At 45.3% G+C, this 19425-nt stretch overlaps 1 protein-coding gene across 4 annotated transcripts in view; it reads right to left on the minus strand.

Annotated features, from left to right (window-relative positions):
* The window catches only part of CAMTA1 (calmodulin binding transcription activator 1), a 248199-nt gene that overhangs the window by 151848 nt on the left and 76926 nt on the right, over nucleotides 1-19425 (minus strand). For all 4 annotated transcript variants that reach the window (XM_030963985.1, XM_030963987.1, XM_030963986.1 and 1 more), the window contains one exon: nucleotides 12187-12322. In XM_030963985.1, the coding sequence (XP_030819845.1) occupies nucleotides 12187-12322 (136 nt within the window). The remainder of the gene's footprint in view (nucleotides 1-12186; nucleotides 12323-19425) is intronic.

Consider the following 19425-nt stretch of genomic DNA (forward strand, 5'->3'; position numbering starts at 1 on the left):
ACAGGCAAGGTGAACAAGGACAGAGGAAGAAATACCTTGGATACAACCTCTGATGGACAAGGCCGGAGAGACAAGAGATGATGGACAAGGAGACAGAATTGGAAGGGACAAAGGGAACTGGAGAAACAAAGGTGAAATCAGGACAAGAACATGTCAACAAGGAAAACTCAATTTTATGGTGACGAAGAGGGTCTTGAAGCAGATGGAGAAAGGGCCAAGATGCCACCAATGGGTTCCAAAGAAAAGGTGACAGAATTGAGATGGCAGACAAAGAGAGCGCTGAGTGCACCCAAAAAACTTTATGGTGAAGAAGAGGGGTCTTGAAACAGATGTAGAAAGGGCCAATGGGTTCCAAAGAAAAGGTGACAGAATTGAGATGGCAGACAAAGAGAGTGCTGAGTGCACCAGTGGGTCAAGGGGAGCCACTGGAAGGTGAAGGGTGTTACCAGAGCACAGGAAGGCTTTCAGAAGCTGAAGGGAACAGGGGAAATGTAGTCTTCTGTAAAAAACCACAAAAATGTTGTTTTAGAACAACTCACACAAGAGAAGAGGCAGAACTGCCCTATCAGAACTACAAGGTAAAATGTAATGTGGCACAGTGGAAAGTGGAGAACTGATCTGCCTGTCATTTGATGCCTCCAGAAGCATTTTATAAACACACATTAAAATTCAGGTTCTGTTTCTGAGTGCCTCTTGCTGAGGGAACTGGAGAGGGCATGGCCTTGACTCATGTCCTGGCTGGCACCGAGGTCCCCAGCTGTGCCAGCTCAGACCTGTGCTCCCAACAAAGGCCATCTGTCAGTGGCCTCTGACACCCCAGCTCTCCCCTGCCTTGTCCCCGTGCCCAGGGCATCTGGGCTTGTTTGTACCAACAATGCTCGTGTTGAAGCACAGCCTGTCACACAAGAAGCACAGCCTGTCACACAGCTCCCTGTCATCTGGGCTGGGAATTGGCTCAATGATTCAACCACGCTTCCCTTCCATCCCATCAGTGGCTGGTCCAACCCCAAAGTCATCACCTGCCCAGCAGAGGGGGACAGGCCACCTGTCCCAGACTCTGCAGGGCTTGGAGGAACCTGTCATGGCACTCTCAGCCAGGTGGAAGATCCAGCTGTGGGCTCCTAAAAGAAAATAGGCCATACACAAAATGTTTGACCAGTACAAGTGATCAGCCCCTTGGAGCATCATTCCCAAGCCTGCAGCAAGCTCTCCACCTTTGCTCATCTTTGCATCTTGACCAACATCTTTTTGGAAGATAAAGGCATAACAACTGAATTCAGGCATCAGTAGGTGGGATTTTCTACTGTGTGCTGTGCAGGCCAGATGATCCTGATGCCTTAAGTTTTAGCTTTCATAAAGTGTGAAAACTCATGACCCACTGTCCATTTTGGGGGTAGCCTTGGTCAGGCTCTTGTATGGCCCAAGGTGTATCCTTGGAAAGCCTTTTAATAAATCTACTTTATTCCTTTAGCACTGTCTAGCCTGCGTTCTAGGTAGCCTCACAAGGCATCAATCCCAGCTGTTCCTCTTGACCTTGCAATCTCTATTTTAATTAGTGTGTCCTCCTGGTTACAGAATATCAAGGATATCAAGGAACATTACAGTAATGATCTTGTACTTGGGGGTTTTCCTGGATTTCCTGTTGCAAACCATGGATTTTCAACAACTGTTACATGTTTTTCTTTGATTTTGATAATCTAATGTTAAAATCACGACCTATCCCCCATCCACTTCAGATTTTGTTTGTTTAATCAAGGGTTGAGCAATTTCAAAGATGTTTTTACAATTCAAACACTGGGTGGTTGCACACTGAGCCAATCCTTTGATATCTGAAAAGTTCTCCAATGCCAACCTCACAGTTTTAATCTTCCTGATATTGCAGGTGATCTAGTTGATCTTACAGATGATTCTGATTAAATAAGCTTTTTAAATGAGCTTTTTAGATGAGCTTTTTTTTTTTTTTTAAATGAGCTCTCTCCAGTTCTCACAAAAATATATAAAGTATTTACAAATGTGATACAATGAACTTTATGTTCTTCTGCTTAGAGCAACACTTGGTGCACAGGTGCTGACATTTCTTAGTCATTAAAGAAACAAAACCTAAAATTCTTTAAAACTATTTTATTCAATATTCTATTGGGGTTTTCCTCTAACAGCAGTTACTGCACAGCTCTCATAGGTTATGTATAAGAAGAGTTATTTTTGTGGATAAAAGACAACAAGAAGTCAATAATCTTTGGCAGACAGCCTTCATTGTTCTGCTAGCACAAGCGCATCCAACTGCTGATGACCCTTAATGTCTCCTTGATATTGTTTTCTGCTATAAAATGGAAGATCTAATATATGCTGAAGGTCAATCCCCACCAAAGACTGCAATCAGAGACAGCCTTCACAAACTCACTGAAATTTGGAATACTGTGCAACATCCTCTGTCCTGTCACAGCAGTGACTCCAGCCGTGTGTCCTCTGCCCAGGATGCTGCAGAGCTGGAAGTGCCCTCACTTCTGCACCACTCCTTGTGCACGAGGAAAAGCTGAGCCATGGATCACACCAGAACATGGGGAAGCTGCTGGCACAGGCAGTATAACCCCATAAATGCTTGATGAAGAAGGATAAAGCCCTGCCCACATTCCCCAGTGGCCCCCATCTCCTCTAGGGACACCCACTTGCATGTAGGGCAACAGCAGCAGAAAATCAGCGATCAACTCTAAATGCACAACATCTTTTAGAAAAAATCACAACTAAAACCTAGACTTCTCACCATAGCTTGGAGTCAGGCAGTTATGAGGGACTTTTAAGGAATAATTTAGGTAATTAAAAAGTCAAATATGCAGCATCAGTGTGTCATTTCTCCATGGCACAGCGCTCCTGATCCTGGCCAGTGGCTCCAGTGGCTCATGATGGCTCCAGTGCCACTGGAACACATCATTGTGGCTCTCTGATGGCTGCAAAGGGTTTTCCATACAAGCCTGAGCTTGGCTCATGTTGGAACATGTTTTGTCACCAACATATATAAAGTATGTTGGGTAATTGCTGCTGGAACTCAACATGTGCTGTATCTCATCTAGGAGATGCAATTTACTGGCTGAATTCCAGTAAAATAACTTTATGGCTTTCTGTCATGATAAATAACTGTTAATAGCATAATGGAATTAATATTTACTTTGAAGCTATGCTGTCTATTCAAATAAAGTTGCTATATATAGAATCATCCCCATGCTGCTGGGCTTTTAAATGCTGAGAATTGACAAGACAAGAGGCAAATATTAAATTCCAGTTCCCTCCAGCCATTAATAAACCTTTTGATTTTGGGTTTGTGATTGAAACCCTTCTGTCCATTTTATATAGCTATGATAGTTTAAGAAGTGTTAATTCAAATGTGGGACAGATGAGGCAGGGAGGGCTTTGGGGGTCTGGGAGCTCCCTCTACCTGCCCTAAGGATGGAGACAGTGCAGGATGGTGGGTCTGGACCACCAGGCTTGGAGCTAGGGGCAGAAACCAAGTGTTCACAGGAAAGTTCATGATTTAACACACAAAAATTTATCATGTTTTTTTTTCATTGTAAACGTACTTTTTATAATTCCAACACAGGGAGATTAAAGAGACACTAAAGTCTAACCATATCTCTTCTTCCCAGGGATGAAGGTAAGTACACAGAAGGTAGGAAAGGAGATGCATTTCACCTTTTAAAGCTCAAAACCATGCTTCCTTTTAGTAGAAAAATGCTAAAATAAATTGTCCTGGCTATGGTAGGACATTACAGGCACAATGGAAACCTGCAGGGACAACAGCGAGCCTGACCAACAGAAGGACAAGGAAGGGCCAAGCCATTGCTCCCATCATGCGTGCTCAGAAGAAGTGCAGCAGGAGGATTAGGCAGTGCAGCAGAGTCACACGCGTTGCAAATCCTCCTCACAGTGCTCCAGCATGCTCGTGTCACCTCATCCTGCTTTTATTCAAAATTTCTTCATGGCAACAAGCACACAAAAACTGCAGGCAAAGTGTAACCATCAACAGAAACGCCCACGCGGTATCAGAGAGTGTCTGGGGTCAGACAGAAGGCAGAATCTTCACAAACATATTTATAGTGCTCTAAGACGCTGCAGTCCTCTGGAGCACAGGGCCTTCTAATGGAAAAACACCACGGATTTGTCGTGGCAACTGACAAGGAGCCACTCCAGAGCCTGGTGCTGTCCAGGGAGAAGCACAGAGGGAATGCCATGGTGGGGGCTGCAGTGGGTCAGTGCTGGCCAGCGCAAAGAGGTGCTGGGGTACCCAGCCCTGCCACCACCAACACATCCCCTTGTGGAGACCCTGGGGGGCATTCCCTGGTCTGGGGAGACACAAGAAGCTTCCCTCAAAACGCTGTTAGACCCCATCAGCTCCTTCCCCTGTTCCTATGTCTGTTCCTATACCCCTGAGCCACCCTTTCCCTATTCCCTTATTGGCCCTCATCTTCGTATTGCCCCAGACCCCTTGGGAGACAAAATGAGACCCCCTGTGTGTGGGTGCTGGGACCTGAACACCTCACTGAATAAAACATTGTGGATATTATGCAAAGGTCCTTTTTGCTTCCTTGCCCTGGACTATGCCAGCAGCAATTCAGACTGCTACACCCCTGCAGAGGCACCCAGACATGCCCCAAGAGCCCCCAGGCTTTGCACTGGGACATCAGAATCTTTAGCGATGGATTTGAATGCCTGAACTCCTCACCTTAGAGGAGTTCAGAGTTACTGTACTTTATTGTGAGAACTCAGCCCAAACATTAAACCAAGCGCAGCTCTGCAGTCAGAGATGACACCGAGCCCTCCCTGGTGCGTGGAGCCGTGTCCAGCTCCTGTCCGTGCAGGACAGAGGGACTCCAGCTGTGGGGGGAGCATCACCACAACCCCGAGCAAGGGTGCAGCGTTGGGATGGGGGTCTGGGGTCTGGCTGAGGCTGTGCAGCCCCCGGGAGGGCAGCGGGTCCCTCCCGCACGGAGCCGCTGCCGATCCCCGGCAGCCACGCGATGGCAGCAGAAATGTGGGAACACCGGAGCGCATCGTGCCACCGCTCCAAGGAAAAGGGATTCCGCAAAGACCAGGCAACTGCTACATGCGAGACACCGTCTGCCATGGGTTTAGGACAAGCAGAGAGTAGAGAAACAGTTTTTCTTCCCGAAATACAATAATTCACTCTTTGTGCGTTCCTGGTATTACCAACCGGCTCACTCGGGCTCCCCTGCTGTAGCACAGACACAGCACAGCCGTGTCCCCGGCAGCTTCACTCTGACCTACAGCACACACAGCAAGACCCAGAGCTCAGCTCCTGCCTCACACTAATTCCTGGGTCAGATCCCGGCTGGGAAGCAAGAGAGCCCCTTGCTGCTGGCCCTGCCAAGCCCGTCCCTGCTCCCCCCTGTCATGTCTCCCTTTCACTCCACCCCAGGATGCCAGTGGGCAATTAATGCTTTTTACATCCAGATCGTGTCCAAATGCCGTCTAATGAATCCTTACCCATTGCCTATAAAAAAGGGAAGTAAATAACATCCTACAAAGGTGTGGCTATCCAAACATGTCAGATGTATCCACACTCTAAAATCCCCTCTTGACAGATTCTGTGTCTGTGTTGCTTGCTGGGGGCACCAGATTGTGTTTAGGAACTCCAGCACCTTCAAACCTTCAAACAAGACTCTGCTCTCCCTCCCCACACACACCTTGGTGAGCAATATCCCACTTTCCAACAGGAACTCTTGAAATTAAAATGCTTAATGCACCCCTGACACACACAGAACCAGCAGCAATACAGCAAACAAGGTTTGCCCTCCTGCCCAACACACAGAGAAAGAAATAAATAAAGAGGAGCTCACTGAAAGCCAGGCAGGGAAGGAAGAGCCACCGAGGCTCCTCACTTGCCATGGAAGCCCTTATCTCCGTCACAGCCCACAATGCAATTACAAGATTACAAGGCACATGCTGCTCCAGCATCTGGATCCTCTGTGCAGACACAAGGATCCCTACAGAACCAGGAAACCTCTTCATCTTGTGAGGAATGGCAGGGATTCTCCTCACAGCACGGCTCCCACTGACCCCCCTCCAGGCACCACTTCCAGGACAGACATTGTCTGGAGTTCAGATTGGTCCACATAGGCACAGAAAGAAACTGGGTGGTCAAAAAGGTAAATGCTGACCACCAACTCTGGTCCAAAAAGCACTGATGTTTATTTTGTTTTGCTGTAAACACATCTACATTGTAAACCCAGGGATAAAGTCTGTACCAGTACCCCTCCATCCCCATCCCAGTCCCTAGCATGTTAAACCCAGACCACAGAGCCAGCAATCCAATCTCCATATATTTTATTCTCAATATATTTCATTTCTGGCCACCAATCTTTAGATCTCCTATTGGATTTTGTTTTCTTAAATGGATTTTCCCACAGAGCTGGCAGAAAATAGATTTAATTTCGAATTTCTCTAAACTGAAATAGTCAATATAAATGTCAATGTGTGTTTTTGCCATGCAGTTGGTGAGGCGACACAAACCTCACATTTCAGAGGGATTCAGGGGCCTGCCAGTGTGTTTTGTGTCTGTATACTTGTTCTAATGCTTTCCTTCATAAGGATGACTAAAAGTATATATATATTTATTAAAATTTTTGTTTTGCTATTTTATTTTGGGGATGCACAAAGCTGTATGACATCTAGCACTGCTTTGCAGGCAAGTCAAGAGGCAAAATTCAATGTCAGCAGAGGATTCCGCAAACTGGCATCCCCACAGACCCATCTCAGAATGGTCTGGATTGGAAGGGACCTCAAGGACACCCTGCCATGGGCAGAGACACTTCCACTGCTGTAGGTCCCTGGTTCCCTCTCTCCCCCCAGCACAGGGTGTAGCTGCAGCACCAATTACTCAACAAAATTCCAATCTAGCCTGATGTTAATGTCATTAGTCCACAGAGATCCTTTTGGAATCATTTACATCAAAACTGTCTTTTTACATCCTAAATGAAAAATGCTCAGACTTCAGTGAATGGGATTTGAATTACAGCCCTACCACATGTGGCTCAGCTTTATTCACGCTATTTATTAAACAGGGGAAAAAATGATGATGCAGTCAATTACAGAGCAATTACCTGAGAGCTGCTGCAAACCTGTTGCCTTGCACTGCAGGGACAGTGGTTGTCCTTGATTTGGGCAGAACTTGCCTACAGGGCACCTGCCAGGCAGAGCATCCCCCAAGGCCCTGATCTCAGCCTGAATTTTCATTCTGAGACAGCCATAATCTAGGAAAACTTCTACTGATGAAGTTAAATAAACCATGACAATTAAAGCATTAGGAATGTTACGGGTCTTGCGAAGAAAAATATCTTCTGGACATGTACAGGGCATTAGGAAAAGAAGCTAAAACTCAAGAGAATTTGCTGTGACTTTATGTTACTGCAGGAGAATACATCAGGGCCCTGATATACAAAAGGATTATTGATATGTATGTTCCCTTCTGAAGAGACTCCCAGGAGATCCATTCTGGATTTAACAATAATCCATACTCCCCTTCAGAAATGGCAAAACAATGCTCCCATTTCCCAGGACTGCCTCCAACACAGGAATCACTAAGATGCCATCACAACCCTGCATTCCAGGTGCCATAAACATCAGCTGGAACAGGAATAAATCCCAACCACAGCTCATGAGCAGTCAACACCTCCACATTTCTGCACAAGCATCTGCCTGTGGTGCCCGCTGTGGAGAGGTGCACACTGCAAAGGTGAGTGTGCCACAGCAAAGGTGAGTGTGCCACAGCAAAGGTGAGTGTGCCCCAGCAAAACTGGGGAGATGCTGTTGGTGCCTAATGAGCTACAGGGGCTTAACAGAGAGGCTGGTTATAAAGGGGATCAGTGAAATCTCAGCAGAGGTGTCAGGACAATGATATTTGCAGCAATGATGAAGAACAGAAAAGTGCCCCTCCTTGTGAGCAGTTTCTCCCTTGTTCAGGGCCACCTGTTTGTGTTAATATATGCACACGTGTCTGTCATATTTCCAGAAAGCCTCTCACATTAAACTCTCCTTTCTCCTCCAAAGCCATTCCACAGTATTTCTCTGAAATGCATTAAGCACGCTGAGTGAACAATGTGATCCTAATTAGTTTGCAAACTACACAGCTCACCTCTGAGGGTGAGCAAAGCCCATGGAAATTAAAGTGAATTGCAGAGAATTGGCTCAGGCTGCCCAAGGAATCCCTCTCCAGATTAGGGCTGCTCCAACGTGCCACCTCCACCTCCCACCCTCCCATGACAACTGAGCAGATTTCAGCCACAATAGCAGGGAATAGAGAGATGTAAAACCACTTTGCAGTTCAGTATTCCATGGTGGGCTATTTTGCACAATGCAGAGGAGCCCATTTGGTCATTTACCACAAGCAAAAGTCTGGTCCTTCACAGGTGCCCCAGGCTGCAGAGGCCACTGATGCTGTCCCCACTCTGGTGACCCAGGGTGAGCACAGGGATGCTGCCAAAACCCAAATGCTACAAAATCTGTGTGAAGTTTTGATAGTGATGTCCCAGGGTTTATGCAGTAATTGAATAATCTAAAATTTTCATTCCTGTCCTCGTGGACTAATCTGCAATAGTGTTAAGGGACTGTTATGATATTAATTAAATACAAGTCCTGCATACAAAATTGATACTTCGCATCCCCATCTCCACAAGGGAGTTTCTCTCTTAATAAGACTGAAATCAAGTTTTACTTTTTTGTTGTTTTTTCTTTTTAAGGAATTAATCAAGATTACCATATTGTACCAAGGCAACAAACAACCCAATCGACAAGAAATTTCAAATATAGAAGCTCTGGACTAGGGGCACAGCCCTTCTCCACAACCACTTCTTAGGCACTGGGGTTTGGAGAGACTAAAATATCCTCAACACAGGATAAAGAGCAGCTTGATCAGTGTCAACCTTCCAAAACACAGATGACAAGAGGGAAATTCACTATAAAAACATGACCTCGTTTTAATTTTGGCAGCAATTTACTACGAATTCACGTGAAGGCACAGTTACACTCTCCTGGAAAAGTTCACACACAAGAAAAGGCAGAAATGCATCCTCTGAGCCAGGAGCCTGCAAAGCAGAGCAGCACCATCCAGAGTCATGGCAAAGCTATTCCAACACTCCCCTTACTATTATTTATTAGTTAATATTTTTAATTATGTGAATTGATTAGGAACACGTCACCAGGGATCCTAATTAATTAGAATTTTTAAAAGGATCACAGACCAGAGATTCCACAAAGAATTGCACAAAGAGGTGTATTAAGGGAGAGGCCAAATTAACTTCTCCTTTCTGCTTTATCCAGCCTTTTCTAACAGGACTGTGATCAGATTAACCAAGTAATACCCAAACCCCTCCTGTACAGCAATGCTAACCAAGGCAACAGCTTGAGGATTTCAGGCCATTTTCATTTAACATCCGCTTGGTTAAGTAGTTTATTCCTCCTAATCCATATTTATTTAAATGAGTCAAAGTAGTTTATTCCTTATTTCTGTCCTAAATTTGCTTTAGCTGCCTCACCCATGCTCACCAAATCCTTCTACAGAGTTCTGATAGACATCAACATCCCTCAGGATGCAGACTTTTTGTTTCAAAAATGTATTTTTCTATTTACCCAAAACTTGGAAAGACAAAGGAGCCATCACACTGACAACACTCAGGAAGGAATTAATTATTAAATCTTCTAATACAAATCCCTGTTCAGAACTGGCTGGTCAGTAGTTTCACAGGCCAGCATGTTCTCCTTCCCTGCCTCCGAGCTGCCATTTCCAGAGCAATGTTTGGATGCTATTGATGCTCTTGGCTGTCGGCTCTGCAAGTACTTTTCCATCAGTGCAACAATGATCCCTATTTATCTTCTGGCTGCAAGAGTTGCTGAGATGATCTGGCAGTGCCACAAGGCAGACAGTTATTTCATGCCCTGTTAAACCCTAATGCGGCTAACTACGGTATCACTCCAAATTTGAAAAAAGCCTTTTTTTGTTATTTTAAATCTGCTGCCTACGTGTCCAAGTTGAGAACATTGCTTCCTTTTAAAATGGTATCAGCAACCTAAACCCAAAATGCTGTCTGTGAAGTAGCAAGGTGTTCTGATTGAGTAATTAATTAATAAGGTTAAAATAACATCATTCTGCCCAAGAAACACCTGGAAGTCAAGAGAACAGACAACTTCTGCATCGTTCAGAACAGAGACTGGCAGTGACCACCCAGGTGCTGCCTGTGGATGAGAGGGTGCAAGTACCTCCTTGAAGACAGAAAATCAGGTACTAAAGGGCTCTCAAGCTGGAGAAGGATGTAGGAATGAATGGCTAAACCCTGGAACATCCAAATCACAAAGCAAATAGTTGAACACTTATTTTCCTGAGTGGTGAATGTGATCAGCCACAAGGAGGATCCCTGAAAGCTGTGCTTCCTCCAGCTCCAGATGTGACCGTATTTGCTACTTTCCAGGAGACACACTTCAGTAAAATAGAAACTAATGGGTTCAGTGCAGGGTTCTTTGAGCTAAACACAATCACCAGCACATCCATGCAGTCAGGCACTAAAGGGCTGGATAGCTCCAGCTTTGGAATAACCCCAAGAAAGTCCCATTTATTTTCTTGTGTGCTCATGTGGCAGCCAAAGGTCATCAACAATCTCTTGCTACAGGTGAAGGGACAGCACAGGGTCTGGTGTTCTGAATTGTGAAAGTTTAAAGTTAATTAAATCACACTCTGCAAACCCAAAACAAAAACAAGGCACCATTTCTGTGATGATGACTTTTTTTTTTTTTGTGCTTGTCATAATAAAACATTGTTATTGGATGTAAAAATTATGGAACAAAGTTATGCCTCTCTGGTGTAATATAATGCAATCCATTTAATACTATTTTAAACCCCAAAACCTCATTAGAGCAGACAGAATGTAAGAATGACAAATGGGCTAGGAGGAAGCTGGAGCACGAGATGAATTCTGGGCACTCGTCCCCTTCCCGTTGCTGGCACTGACTTTGGGGATGCTGGGGGAGTTTCAGCCACCAGCTCCATGTGGGGAGAGCAGGGTGCCCCTCACCCCAACAGGAGGGAGGTCCATGCCTTGCAAACATCAGCCAGACAGGCCTGGAGGCACAGGTGAAGCTCTGCCTGTCATGTACACCCCAATTACCAGCCAGGCTCACAGGCTGTCAGCTGTAAAATCAACCCAGCCTACACAAACACACACCCGGCAGCCTCACGCTCCTTGGCCAAAATGACACAGCTGAACACTGCAACTGCACATTTTAACAGCCTTGGACCCCTCTGGCCCCAAGTTTGGTATCCAGTGTTGGGAATATAGCCCTGCTGTCTTAGGAATGAGCTGGGCACAGCTCTGCACTTAGGCTTCTGCTACCAGAACAAGTAATTGCTATTTAATAAATACAAAACTTGGATAAATGCACTTGTTATCCACACCTGTGCAAACCTTTAACATCAGAAGTGACCAGAGTGATCAGGACAGCTCTCTCCTCATGCAGATTGAGGTCAAGAAAGAAAAGTGGTGTCAAACAATGACATATTTTAGAACAAATGAGCTTATTCAGAAATAATGCCTCAGGTGCAATCACTTGCATGAATGTGTCTGAGTGGCTGAATACCATCAGCAGAGCAAAGGTTCTTTCAAAGCACACATGGATTCTGGGTCAAATTCAACAGGAATTCTTCCCCTACATACTGCAAGACCAACACTCCATCAGCACACAGAAATTACAGCAATTGCTACCAAAACTTAGCTGAAATTTGTGAGAATCAAATTGGAGCCATTCCAGCTGCCATGGTTACAGAGTGCTGTGCAGCCCACCTGGAGGTGTCGGGCTGCCCTTGGGCAGTGCCTGTTACAAAAATTAGAGTTTACCAGAAGATGCTCAGTGTGGAGACACTCTACAGTCACACAGCCCAGCCAGCAGCCACACAGGTGGGAGGTGAAGCTTTACTCACAGTTTGCTCAAAGGAGTAATAAAGAACAAATATATTTGCTGGGGGTGGGGTGAGTTGGGGTTTAACCCCAGCCAGCAACTAAGATCTAAACCAGAGGTAACAGATGGAATTCAGCAAATTGGAGTCATATTCTGAAGGTGTGGACAGCCTTTGTTGGGTTGAGGTGTCTTGGAGAGTCATCACAGCCACAGCCAGCCCCACCACGCTCCTACCTCCACTCCTTGCACCTTCAGCTTCATGTGATCCTCTCTGGTGGTCTTCCCGTCTTTCCTTTTTTTCCAGCAATATCCATCTTTCCTGTATTTCACTTTCTTTCTGTTGTACAGGATCATAGAACCATTCTGTGGTCTAAAAGCAAGAAACAGGTTTGGGTTACATAAAGCAATAAAATCAGACTGAAAGTGTCTGTGGAACAATGTCCCACAGACCAGCAAAAGGCTCCAGAGAACAGCAACAGTCAGGATTTGGTGTCAAATAAAATAAATGCTCCCCTTTTGCTGCTGTTACCTGGCTGAGGTGATGTCTGCAATCTGCAAACTCTTCTGTGAGGATCTTGTACCTAATGCAGGAAGTGTCAGTGATTAAGAAAAAAGGAAAGGAATTCTGATAAAATAGCCAACATTTTCACTGGATGTATTTTGACAGCTACATGCTGAAAATTAGAAGGAAAGAAAATTCAGGGGGGGAAAAGGATTGTTGTTATTTAATTATAATTTCTCTCTCTTGCTAACACATCAGCAGAATGAGATTCCAACCACCTGTAAGGCTGTACCAGGACATGGATGTTGGCTTAAAACGACAATAAACAAGCAAAACAGAAGGGAAGGATAAAAGCATGAGCTTACACATTGGTTTCACTGCTCTGCTTAGATCAGTGCTAGACAGGGAGTAACCTGCTCCCTTCTGAGCACCTGCTCAACTTCAAAGCCACAGGAAAACTTCTTCCACTTAAAAACTACGATGGCAATTTGAAATGTCCTTAAAGGCATGGTGATGCCCAGCAGACAGGAGCCACTGTATTTTGGGTGTAGAGAGATTTTGCTGCTTGTAAGCCAAATCACAACCAAGGCAAGTCTGTTGTAACACCAAGAAATAACAAATACCCTCCAAGCCAAGAGGCAGTGAGCATTTTTTCCACATACACACAAATATTTATTGCTTGTGGCCAGAAAGCCAAGCCCCATCCTCCCAAACTACACCTCCTCCTATCCCCCAGGTCCCAGCAGCCTGGACCCAAGGGCCTGGGGAGGCTGCTCCTCCTCTCTTCCTCCTCCTCATCACCCTGAAAATAAACACTGGGGTGTCAGCACAGCCACAATATCTGTTTGACAGCACTGGAGATAGTGCATTAATTCAGTGGAGGTATTCTGTATCTCATTCCAGTGTTTATTCTATAAACCCCCAGTCACTGCACGTGGCAGCTTAAACCCTTCTCACAACACCAGAGATCCCCAGGCACCTTCGGGCTGTGTCCGTGGCTGACGAGTCACCCAGGGCAGGTAAAGAAAAACCAGAGAGAGTTGAGCTCCTGCCTGGTGCCCCTGCCCTCACACACAGGATTTTCCACAAAACAGAGGAGCTGGAGGCTTCTGATGCCAGGGAAATCCTGCTTCCCTCACCCCCAGTGCCACGCGGGCACAGGCAGGGCAGAGCTGAGCTCTGCAGCCTCGCTGCTGCTCTGCAGGGCTGGAACAGGGTTTGTTGGTTCATTTCTGCAATGAAAAAGGAACACAGTGAGAGGGCACTGGCAAAGCAGTTAACGAGATTTATAGAAAATAGAGCCCAATGAAACAAAATCTCTTAAGGATCTCTGGAGCGGTTTTCGATTTTGATAAGAGTGTATCGAGCTGCTTTAAGGCTCACAGAAAGCAGCTGGTTTTTAAAGATAACTTCATGAGATGAGACACAGTTTTAACCTGATCTACACTGTCGCTGCATTTCACCCACTGTAAGGAAGAAAAGAGGAAAGCTCTGCCCTGCTCATCCATCCCTCAGCATTCAGACATAGCCCAGAGCAGCCAACTGATCATGCGGGAAGACACAGCGGGCGAAGCCTGCCGGGGATTCCCAGGGCATGTGACAGATGTGACTCCAGCCCAAATCTCTGGGGGTTTTGCCACTCGCACTGAATTTGGGGATTTCCTTTTTCCCTTTGCAGATGAGAGGGACAAAGTCACAAGCCTGAGCACAGGCTGCAGCTCTTGATTAGCTCTGGATTTCCTCTCCTTTACAAGCCTGTGGCATTTAAAAGCTGCCTAATCTCTATTTTGGTTTCTTGCCTGTGGCCTGAGGGAAGGAGAGGGAAGGACAGGAAGAGTAATTGCAAAGCAGAAAGCCTTTTGTCTCAAGTATTGATGAAATCTGGAATGCTTTCCTCCCTCTCACCCTGCTATCTACAGCCAAGGTTCCCACAAATTGCCACAACAGCCTAAGAGCTACTTTTGCCCAAATTATTCCTGCTACAGCCAGGAAGAAGATCCTAAATTCTATTTTCCTACTTATTTTTAACATGAACAATCATCCTCTGCAGCCAGTGGGTCTGAGCTCATTGCTTGGGGCGACCCAGGGCTCCTGACAGTGCTCAGGAGTAATCCAGGCCACTGGATAAACCAGAGCTTCCCTCAGTAAGACAAAGAGAGGGAGGAACAGAGGAAATGGGATTTCCAGGGACAATTTTCCAGAGAGGTCATTTTGGATCTGACACCCAACTCAGCTCTGCATACTGACCTCTGGCTTGAAGTCCTGCTCTGAGTGGGTTTTGTTTCTTTTGGATTAAGTTCCTCACCTGGGTCATAGGAATCTAAACCTACTTATCTTCTTGTTAATAGGAACCAGATGCAAAGAGGGAATAAACAGAAAGCAAGTTAAGATTAGGATATTTTGGTCAACTGATGCTTCATCTGTCACTCCATTAGTGCTCAAATTTAGGTCCCTCTGGCCTGAAGGACAGAGATTTCCCCTTAATCACATTACTGCAATATTAAAAATGCTTTTCAGTTTAACCAGTTCCCTCTAAATTGTCACATCAAGATGTGGTAAATGTCAGACATATCAGTTAATGAAAACTACGTTTTACTGCCTCAGGAGCTGGGGGTGCCAAAAGGGAATTGCAAATACTGCAAATCCAAGAGTCTCTTTTTCAAGATAACAGAGCAAAATCAGCCAGAACCATTCCTTGAGAAGGTCCATGGCTCTAAGAGTTATTTTTTATTGTATCATCTGCATTTGTTCCAGTTCCAATCCAAGGAGGATATTTAAAGGACAAATATGGATGTTTAATCCCATAAAGCAGAGGTACCACACACCAGACCCTCCCTGTACCTCACCAGTGCACAAGCACAAGCTGCCCCCAGTGCCTGGGTGACAAATCCTCTCCATCCCTGCCACCACCACACTGAGAGATGGCTCTGCAAACAGCCTGGATGGTGCCATTTTTCACCTGCATGATATTTTCTCTGGCTGTGAAGTTATCATGGAGCCAGGGGACAACAGGAGGGAACTATCTTCCATCTTCTGCATCTATGCATGATAATAATGAGAAATTAACTTCTGCTTTCCCAAAGGAGCAACCTACTGATGCAGAAAGTGGCTGGGAAAAGCTGGAGTCCTGGAGGAAGACATGAAAAGAGGCAGCCTTTCAAGAAAATATTGCACAGAATGCCTGTCCTCCTTTCTTTAGGAATGCAAAGAAGACCAAGTCCTTGAACCTGTCTTCATCCAGACTGATGTGGGAATGGGAAGAAGTGCCAAGAGTGAGTGTGATAAGGTGCCTCCCACTCAGCTAATGCCCTGCCATGCAGAGCAGGCAGAGCTCTGGGGCTAGCAAACACTGCAGGTGATCAACTCCAAGTAATCATCTATTTCCTCCTTCTCTGCACTGTCCTCACACTGCAGCAGTGATGGACAGGGACTGTCAGTCAGGATTGACATCATGCTCTCAGAAACACCTCATCTCTTATTTCTTGTTTCTGCCCAAGAAAAATATCTGATGACTGAAGTTATTTCTCCCCTGAGGAATGCTGCTCTTGAAGTCTTCATTTACCTTGACATTTCCCCCCACTGCACCTGTGGCTTATCAGAAGATTAAAGCCCAAATGGAAAACTGAAAGAGGAATCTCAAGCAGTTGCAGCCCTTGACATCTCACCTGCCCTTGGCCATGCAGATACCTGGACACTCACTGCTGGTTTAGGAGGTCACCCAGGCTCAGTAAGGATGGAGGAACCCAAGGCCAAGGCAGAGCCATAACCCCTGTCCCACCAGCCCAGGGATGCACCTGGGGGATGCTGTAACAGGTGGATTTTTCCATACTGACAAAAAGCTTTAAAATTATATTTACATGTTTTCAAGATTATGGGGACTTTGTCCACCACAGCTGTAACACTGGCAGATCACAAAAAACTTGTTTGACAAACACTTTTTCCCCTCTCCTAAATAAATGCTTGGCTTTAAACCCTCAGGCAATGATTCACACTTGCCCTGAAAGAAAAGAAACCTCAGCATGTGCCCAGCCTGCACCAGTGGGACCAAAAACCACAGAAAAGCCCCTCAAAAACTTTATGTAGATGTTCAGACTTCACCATAACTGCTAGAAAGCCATGGCATCTCATGGGGAGAGGCTGCTGCCATTGCAACCTCCACTATACACAATGCAAGTTGGGATTATTGGCACAGTAACTGAAGGAATCACAGATTATATGTTTGAAATTTTTCTGATCTTTGAACTCTACAGGGATGAAATAAAGACTTCAGATAAGTCTCCTTATCCATGTAGTAGGAGGTCTAAATCACAAGGAAATGTAAATAGGCTGCAAGTTTTTTGTATCTAGAATTAAATGTCATTTCCATTTAAGATGTAAGTGAATTTTCTTCATATCTACAATATTTAAGAAGTTAAAGTCAAAAGTCACAGACACAGCAATTTCATCCAGAGCTGCAGTTAAGGCAATGGCTAATCCCATCAAGGGGGCATTAATTGGTGTCTAGATGCTCCTTCTCATAGCAGCAGTAGGCCATAAAACTTAATCCTTACCTCCTCTTTCCAGCATGCAGCCTCTGTGTTCATCAATAAAAGTAATGTGATTCATTAAGTATGGGAGTAATTACCTGTGGCTCCAACAAACAGGACTGAACAAGCCATGCCAGTGCCAAGTTGGCTTTTGTGCCCTCGCTCAGAACTGCCAGGAGCTGCCAAGGAAAGCCCTTCTGCAAGATCAGGATAAATGCTGATGGCTGCAACACGAGCTGCAGACCACTGCACAGCTGCTGGGCATCTCCTTGGTGTGGGCTGGGATACTCATGGACAAGTCCTACCCCAAAAGCAGCTCCTTGGGGCAACTTATCAGGATGCTGGTGCCACAAAACCACATTGTGAAGATATTCTGTTTGCATGGTGCATTGGTACAGAAGTGAATCCCTAGAACATCTGGGGCTCTGTTGATGGAGTCAGGAGCCAATCATTCTGCCAGCAGGGATGTCCCTGCAGCACAATGCAGGCAAGTGCCAAGCACAGCACCTTCATCTGAGAGTGATGGGGAGGAAGAGCCCTGTCTGTGCCCTCATGGGTGTCCCTGCCAGGCTGAAGAGACCAAGAACAATGGGGCAGCTCCAGGCACCTCAGTATAGCAACAACTCCAACCAGCACCACTCCTTCTGTGCTAAGACCTGTACTCACTCATGGGTCAGAAATTAATGTCTTTGCTCTGTGTCCTTGTTCTTGACACAACTAGAAAACAGGTAACAGTGCTGCCAGAACTAATGAGAGTGATACCACTGATCTGATCCTCAGTAGCCACTTACTCTGCTGCCATTTAGGTGTATTGCAGCTGGCCCCTAAGTGTGAACTCCACAAAAGGCTCACACAGCACCTCTGCCTATCATGGCTACTCAGATTGATGAATTCCATCATTATAAGTTTCCTTTTAGAGCCAATTAAAAAAAAAAAAACAAACAAAAACCAGGTTAAAAGTTAAGTAGATATGTTATTTACCCAACCAGGTGGGTGAGCTCTGCTCTCCCAGTGACACAGCAGGTCAGAATTCAGTTCAGCACCTTGTCTGGAGCTCCCTAGGCAGGAAAATACTTCTGGAAGCAGCACAGTCCCAAAGCTGCATATTTAGTTCAAGCAGTTAACAACAGTTTTCCCCACATTTTATTCAGCAACATGATAATTCACATGTTGATCACTCTGAACTCTGTAACAGACTTGAAAAAGAAATTAGGAACAATCTTTATGAACTCTTCAGCACACCGAGCAATTGAAGCCTCCTCGTAACGATGTAGGACCAAAGACAGAATATTAAAATTGTCATTAAGTGGAATGCACATGAAATGCTAGAAAGTCTTTCTGCAAATTATTTCTTGATATAATGTCATGCTGTAGAACTAAATCTTAGTACAAGGTACGAAAAAAGCCAGTTAAATCAACTTTGTTCATTTAAATATAATTTTAAAAGAACTGGCATTCATCTCTTTATTGCTCAAGGATTTTTATCAATTTCTTTAGCCCTCATTTATTTCTCTTCCCTACTCCCATGGGGCTACCATTTGATTTATTGGGAATTAATTCTTACAATTCATGAATGCTTTAAACTATTTTCAGATTAATCACCACCATCTCCACTGGTGCACCAAGGAGAGCCCCGTTCCCTCTCTGTGCTCACACAGACCAAAGGGCTCCAGCCCCGGGTGCCAGCAGCCATTCTGCCTTATCAACTGCTCTCTCCATGCACACAGATTGTTGCAGTGAGGACCAAGGGCTCCAATTAACTTTTAAAATACTTATTTGGAGATGGCCTCCTCCTGCAGGTGGTACTTCAGTTCTAAATCTGCTCACTTTCCAGTGCAGCAGCAACACATGTGTGTGGAACAAAAATTCTATTTATTTAGTTAACTTACTTGTTAAATTTCCCCACTTGTAACAACACCAGCTCCAGGCTAACAAGATTTCCACAACTGTGTCAAAGTGGGTTTTGTCCAAAACACCACATACCAGGGAAATTTGCCACAATGCACATGAACCATGTCCTTGGGCTCTGGCAGGTGTCACCTCCCCAGCACTCAGGCCGGTGGGAGCCACGTGGGCTTTGCTGGTAATTGGGAAAAATCTCACTGGGGATGGGAGGAGAGCAGAGGTCTGAGGAAGAAAAATGGTTCTCCCTCTGCTAGCAGCATGCAGCTTGACTCATGACTTGAGACACTGTAAAAATCCATAAATATTTGAAAATTGAATAATAATAAATAATTATAAATTTAAATGGAGAACCACTCCAGATCGTAAATGCCATTCAACAGCTGATGAACTTCTAACACTGCAAGTAGTGAAGCAGCACAGACTGGAGGAACTGGTGATGCTGGTGAGGGAGGGAGCAACTCCCAGCTGTGGTCCAGTAACACATCTGTCCCCCATCAGCACAGCCAGGCCCAGCAGAAGATGGGCAGAGCACTATGGACA

This window comes from Camarhynchus parvulus, chromosome 21 (assembly GCF_901933205.1).
Source record: "Camarhynchus parvulus chromosome 21, STF_HiC, whole genome shotgun sequence".
Classification (NCBI taxonomy): Eukaryota; Metazoa; Chordata; class Aves; order Passeriformes; family Thraupidae; genus Camarhynchus; species Camarhynchus parvulus.